Raw genomic sequence first — 6,973 nt, 5'->3', positions numbered from 1 at the left:
ATAGATAGTGATGGCTCACACTTAACAGGGGATTCAAGAGATTGAAAATCAGAAAAATTGAGCCTCTCACTATCCTTCTATAGCCGACCCCCCCCCCCCCCTCTCTCTCTTCTTCTTCTAATTTTCAAAAACCTTGAGGGATAGAGTAGTGCCCACGCACATCAAGTGGTATCTTAATCATAGTCTGGAAGATTGTGAAGAATCCAAATTGAAGAGAAGGACATTCAGACTCAGATCTTGGTGATACTCTGCGACAGAAAGGATACAAGGGTTAGAGATCTGAGTGGAAGGAGACATATTATTCTGCTGCACCCAATGTAAGGTTTCCTAAACTTTATATGTGTTTATTTCATATCGTTTTAGAAGTTCATATTTAGGATGTTAAACAACATACTTGTTAGTAAATCTAAGATCCTGGTAAAATAATTCCAACAATTACAATCCTTCAAAACCAAGTCCGTAAATATAACCCACTCATCCAAAATACATTGGGCTTTGGTTAAAAAACAAGGCCCAAACGAGCTTAGTAGCTACAAGAGCAATCAAATACAAAGGATATGAACGAGTTTATAACTAATCCATAAGAATCGATCCTTCCTCCCGCAAAAGGAAAAGACCACTTCCCATGTTCGTTCTTCAAAACTGATGAATTTAACCATCAAAGGCTCTATAAAAGGAGAACCCAAGAGTCCTGAAGGATCATCTCATCTTCACTCACTGAACACTTACTCAAGCATTCACGCAATACATTACTATTATTATTACCAGCCCTTTTCCATTAATCTACTGTGGAAATATTTATTTTCTATCTTTTTGATTTACATTCGGCTATTCTTTATTTGAATTATTTATTGACTTGATCATCAGAGTCCCTTCTGCTGGCACCATCCCAGTGTCCCAAGGTCTCAACGGTCCTTTTTCCTTTGTTCTACAGGTTGTCAATGCTTGCGATCCTTCCATTTCGATCATTGAAGATTTTACCCTCTACAATTTGGCGCCCACTGTGGGGCCCTGGAAAACTGAATCGGGAGCAAGGGACACATATCGAATACCATGGCAAATTTGGAAGAATGAGAGATCGACGTTCAAGTCCAGATACCTACTCTTATGTCTCAAATGAGGGAAATAACTGAAAGCCTCAAAATGGTACAAGAAGAGAATAAATGATTCTGGGAAGAGAATGCTCTTCTGAAATCAAAGGTGGAGATACTGGAGTCCGTTCAACATAGTACGACGGAATCTCAGTCAAGGTTTCGTGTTCTAGAATCCATTGATTCCACTCTTATGACAAACTTAGGCCAACGTCCAGCGGTCACAGGAATGCCACCGAACCAAACAACACACCAGCATTCAACTACAACGACTACTGGAGCAGATGGATCGGAACTAGGGGATCTACTTGTTGGAATATACTTTACCAGGATCTAGATTTACTAACATGTATGTTTATTAATATCCTAAATATGAATTTCTAAAATAATGAAACTTAAACACATATAAAGTTTGAGTAACCTTACATTGATTGTAGCTGAATATAATAACTCCTCCCACTTAGATCTCTAACCCTTGTTCCTTTCTGTCGCAGAGTATTATCAAGATCTAAGTCCGATTCTCCTTCAGTTGTTTGGATTCTTCACAGTCTTACACACTATGATTGAGGACTAACTTGCTATGGGTGCGCATGCACTCAATCACTAAGGCTCAAAATTTTATGTGAAGAACACTCTAGGATTCGAAATGTAGAAGAAGGAAAGAAGAAGAAGAAGAAGTCTCAAAACTCTCTAGTTGTCTGACAAGATGTAAACTAGGTCTAGAGTCATTAGTTGGATTATGAGACTATTCTTTTCTTTTTGTACTAATTCACTTAGGGTTAGAATTGAATTATATGGAATCAAAAATGATAAAATGATAGCTAAAATAAGACTATAGTGGCCGGCCATGATAGTGGGCCTCTATAATTATATTTTTGCCATTTTTCAACCATTTATCTATTATTTCACAAGTACCATATTTTTCAATTTCAATTCTATAAATGCCAAAACTATTTATTTGATAATTATAATTAATTATCAAATAAAATTGTCATTTATATTAATTATTAATTAGACTCCACAAAAGTCTCTTAATTAACAAATAAATCCTAAAATCCTTTTTCTTCACAATCAAGCCATAACTTAGTGAAAATTCATAAATAAGACATAGTCTAATTTAAAATTATAATTGATTAATTAAAATCAATCAACTGAGTCTTACAAGCAATATTGTCTCAACTAGTATGGAGACCATGAGCCTATATAACCGAGCTTCCAATAAGTAGATCTATAATTTACCAAGTAAATTTCCTAACTTATTAATGCGTCCTTGCACCACTATAGATTTGGAATTGCACTATCAATTATATAGAGTGATCTATATGTTCCACGATATAGATACGCTATGAATTATCCATTTGTTATAATCCTAACAATCAATGATCCTCTATAGATGATCTACATTGAGTAGGGACAAATTTACCGTTACACTCTTTAATATATTTTATTCTTAAAACAATTAGCTACCTATAAATGATATTTTAGTGAACTAATATAATCACTGAAATGAGTACTCAACCATTTATCTCTATTAAGCCATGCTCGAAGAAAATTATCGTTTCAATTCTATGTCTAGATAGAAGCTATAGATTTCGTATCTATGAGTAGCGCTCCACTCAATTGAACTACCATGTCCTTAAACTATATGTCACAAGAAGATCCATTGGTCAACTTTAACGAACAGATTGAAGAACACAAATAATACAACTGAACTAGAACCTAACCATCTCAGGATTGAGATCATTTAATCTAAGATCAACTAGGTGATATTGAATTGAATAGATATTACGGTAAGTTTATTATATCTTATACAAGTTCAACATCGGTCCTTCCGATGCGTACTCCATACATCCAACCCAATCTTACTTTTAACCAATGCTTTGGAAAGGACATAGCACTTATCCAAGGTGCAAGTAAACTACATTGTAGATTATCCTATCAGTTAAACCCTGTGTACTGATAAATCATAGGAATACATTTAATCACACAATCTTGATTACTTTCCACGGTGTTGACAACACAATAAACAAGAATATCAATGTGATAAAGATTTGGATGAATTTATAAATCAAATAAATAAATGATCATATGAACCAAATAACACATTAAATGAGTAATGAAAATAAATCTGTTTCTTTACTGATAATTAAATATAAAAGATTACATTAAAATAGAGTTTTATTTTGGGCACAAAGCCCAACAAACTCCCACTTGCACTAACATAAAATAATCAGTACATTTCAATTAATCCTAGATTCAGTCTATGCTTTTCAAATGTAGTTACAGTCAAAATTTTTGTGAATGGATCAGCTAAGTTATCTTCAATATCCACTTTCTCCCCTAGTACATCCCCTCTTGCCACATATTTCCTGATGATGTGGTATTTCCTCTCTATGTGTTTACTTCTCTTGTGGCTTCGAGGCTCTTTACTGTTGGCTATAGCACCAGTGTTGTCCCAAAGTAAAACTAGTGGTTTTTCCATTCTAGGAACAACACCAAGTCCTGAGAAGAACTTTCTTAGCCAGACTAGTTCCTTAGCAGCTTCAGCGGCAACTATGTATTCAACCTCCATGGTAGAGTCTGATTTTGCGGTTTTCTTAGCACTTCTCCATACAACTGCTCCACCCCCAAGAGTAAATACTACTCCAGATGTAGACTTTCTGTCATCAAGACAAGCCTGGAAATCTAAGTCGGTATAGCCTACGGAATTTAAAGCACCACCCTGGTAGACTAACACATAATGCCTTGTATATTTCAAATATTTTAGAATGTGCTTTACTACAGTCCAATGTTCCTCTTTTGGGTTTGTCTGATACCGCTCACCATTCCAACTGCATAGGAAATGTCTGGTCTAGTGCATAACATTGCATACATTAGACTTACAACTGCTGAAGCATAAGGAACCTTTCTCATGTCCTCTATCTCTTGAGGATCAGTGGGACACTGCTCCTTAGATAGATGGATACCAGGTCTAGAAGGCAAAACTGCCCCTTTGGTGTTAGTCATTGAGAATCTCTCTAGCACCTTATCAATGTAAGTTGTTTGAGAGAGAGCAAGGGATCTACTCTTCTGATTTCTGATGATTTGAATACAAAGAACATAAGCAGCTTCACCCAAATCTTTCATTTCAAATTGAGTGTCAAGTAATTCCTTAATGCTAGTCATTTTCTTGATATTATTACCAATGATCAAAATGTCATCAACATAAAGGACCAGGAAGACTACCACTTGATTATCCTTGAGTTGGTAAACACAAGGTTTATCATCGTATTGGTGAAAGCCGTAGATTTTGATTATTTCATCAAACATTTTGTTCCAAGAGCAAGAAGCTTGCTTAAGTTCATAAATAGACATATTGAGTTTGCAAACTTTCTCTTCCTGTCCTGGAAGCTTATAACCTTCTAGTTGCTCCATATAGATGGTTTCTTCAAGAATCCCATTAAGGAAAGCTGCCTTGATATCCATTTGCCAAATTTCATAATTGAAAGCGGCAACTATGGAGAGAAGTATTCTGTTGGATTTGAGCATGGCGACCGGACTAAAAGTATCCTCATAGTCCACACCTTCTCTTTGGGTATAACCCTTTGTGACAAGTCTAGCTTTAAAAGTTTCGACTTCTCGACTAGCACCTCTTTTCTTCTTGTAGACCCACTTACATCTAATTGGATGATAATCATCAGGTGCGTCTACATATTCCCAGACTTTTTTAATTTTCATCGAATCCATTTTTGAATCAATGACGGCTGACCATTGTTTCCGTTCTGGACTTGCCATAGTTTGTTTATAGGTTAATGGATCGTCATTAATATCGTCACCAACAACCATATTAATTCCACCATCCAAGCCATAACGAGCTAGTTTTGTGGAAACCCTCCCACTACGACGAGGAGTCGTGACCTTCTGAACAGGAACATTAGTGGTATATTTCTCGATTGTATCAACTTGCATTGGTTCAACTAAGGGAGTGGGATTATCCTCTGCTTGAGTAGAAGAGGATTGGTTGGAGTTATTTCTGAAAGCATTTCCTCTAACATTACTTTACTTTGCGGCTTGAAGTTCTTAATATAGTCTTCTTCAAGGAATGTGGCATTTGTAAAAATAAACACTTTATTATCCTTGTGACTATAAAATAGTCCACCCCTAGTCTCCTTAGACTTTTCGACAAACATGCAAACTTCATTTCGCACTTATAGTTTGCCTTCTTTCTCTCTTAAGACATGAGCAGGCGACCATTCGATAGTTCTACATGTATCTTAGGAACTGCTTTAGATGGAACAATATTTAAAATGTCATTAGCCATCTGAATAGCATGTCCCCAGAAGGACGTTTACAGGGTTGAATAGCTCAGCATAGACCTAACCATTTTTAAAAGTGTGCAATTTCTTCTCTCTGCAACTCTATTTTGCTGTGGAGAGCCAGGGGCAGTATAACACATCAATTCTAACTGTTTTTTATGGAACAACATTTAAAATGTCATTAGCCATCTGAATAGCATATCCCCAGATTGATGTTGACAGGGTTGAATAGCTCAGCATAGACCTAACTATTTCTAAAAGTGTACAATTTCTTCTCTCTGCAACTCCATTTTGCCGTGGAGTGTCAGGGGCAGTATAACAAATCAATTCTATCCGTTTTTTATTTTTACTGCATATGATAATGATAATAATAATAATAATAATAATAATAATAATAATAATAATAATAATAATAATAATAATAATAATAATAATATATTTAAAATTAAAATATTTAAAATATATCTTAACTAGAATTTAAAATTTAAGTTGTTAGAGAATATTTAAAAAAATAAAAATTCTAATAAATATCCTAAATTCTAACTGAAATTCAAATATCTAACCAATTTTAAAATTTTCAGTTTATTTAAATAATTTAAATTAATTAAATATCTAATAAGATAATATAATATCTTAATTTAAAATTTAGATATTTTTAATATTATATTCTTAATCTTATAATTTAATGAATTAAATATAACAAAAATAAACAATTTGAAAAAAAAAAAATTATGGTTAGGATATTATCAATTGTATTTAATAATTAAATAAAACAAAATATCCTGAGTTTGAAAATTTTATGGTTAGAAACCCTAATATTTATATTCAAACCAAAATTAACAAATTTTTTAAAATTTCATATTATTTTGCCAATAATTTAAATTTTAATTAAAATAAATATCTAATAAGATAAAATGTTAAAAAATAACATTTTTCTAATCTTATAATTTAATTTAATAAAATATATATTTTAAAAATAACAAATTTTTAAAAATCTGATATGGTTAGCAAATTTTGAAACTTTAACTAGATTATTTCTAAATTTTATTAAAATTTTAATATCAAAATAAGATCATTTCAAATTTTAATAATAAAATAAGTAATATTTGATCATATAATTTAAATAAATAAAATAAACAAAAATAATCAAAATTTCAAAATTAACCATAAGGCTAGTTTGTGGAAAAATCAAATTTTCAAATTTAAAAGCTACTAATATCTAAAACTAATTTTAATTAATTAAAAAATAATAAAAATTAATTTTATTCTGATAATTAGATTTTTATTTGAAAATTTAGATTCTACACAAAATTCTACCAAAATTTGAATTTTGTTTCAATGAAAATGATTTTTGAATCAAAAGTTATCACAAAAACAAAATTGGTGCACAGGGGTATGCATTGCATACCCCTGCGCGCGCGGAATAGGGGATTGGGCCGAGACAGGAGGCTGCATGCAGCCTCCATGGGCGAGGGATCTCAGCGTGTGGGGGACAGCCTCCATAGAGGTATACTTTGTTAATACGGTACTTAAAAATATATAACTAATTACAATTTAGAGGTTATTCTTATTTATAACTGGCCCAAA

The 6,973-nt window shown here is 32.8% G+C and overlaps 1 protein-coding gene across 1 annotated transcript; it reads right to left on the bottom strand.

Moving 5' to 3' along the window:
* Window positions 1-984: 984 nt before the first annotated feature.
* LOC133039222 (uncharacterized) lies at window positions 985-4,556 on the bottom strand. Its single transcript, XM_061118063.1, has 4 exons — window positions 4,461-4,556; window positions 4,184-4,259; window positions 3,522-3,791; window positions 985-1,169 (listed from the first exon to the last, which is right to left on the bottom strand). The coding sequence occupies exons 1-4, from the start codon at window positions 4,554-4,556 to the stop codon at window positions 985-987; spliced, it is 627 nt and encodes a 208-aa protein (XP_060974046.1).
* Window positions 4,557-6,973: the final 2,417 nt, after the last annotated feature.

Source organism: Cannabis sativa, chromosome 6, assembly GCF_029168945.1.
Source record: "Cannabis sativa cultivar Pink pepper isolate KNU-18-1 chromosome 6, ASM2916894v1, whole genome shotgun sequence".
In the NCBI taxonomy this organism is placed as follows: Eukaryota; Viridiplantae; Streptophyta; class Magnoliopsida; order Rosales; family Cannabaceae; genus Cannabis; species Cannabis sativa.
This window is presented reverse-complemented; position numbering and strand designations above follow the sequence as displayed.

Excerpts from the sequence above, each read along its gene's own strand:
- LOC133039222 (XM_061118063.1), bottom strand. The coding sequence starts at position 4,556 with ATGGATATCAAGGCAGCTTTCCTTAATGGGATTCTTGAAGAAACCATC. Across the intron at positions 3,792-4,183 it reads TGAAGCTGCTTATGTTCTTT|GCTATACCGACTTAGATTTC; the intron begins GTATTCAAATCA and ends TAAATTCCGTAG. Across the intron at positions 1,170-3,521 it reads CACTGGTGCTATAGCCAACA|AATCATTTATTCTCTTCTTG; the intron begins GTAAAGAGCCTC and ends TTCTCTTCCCAG.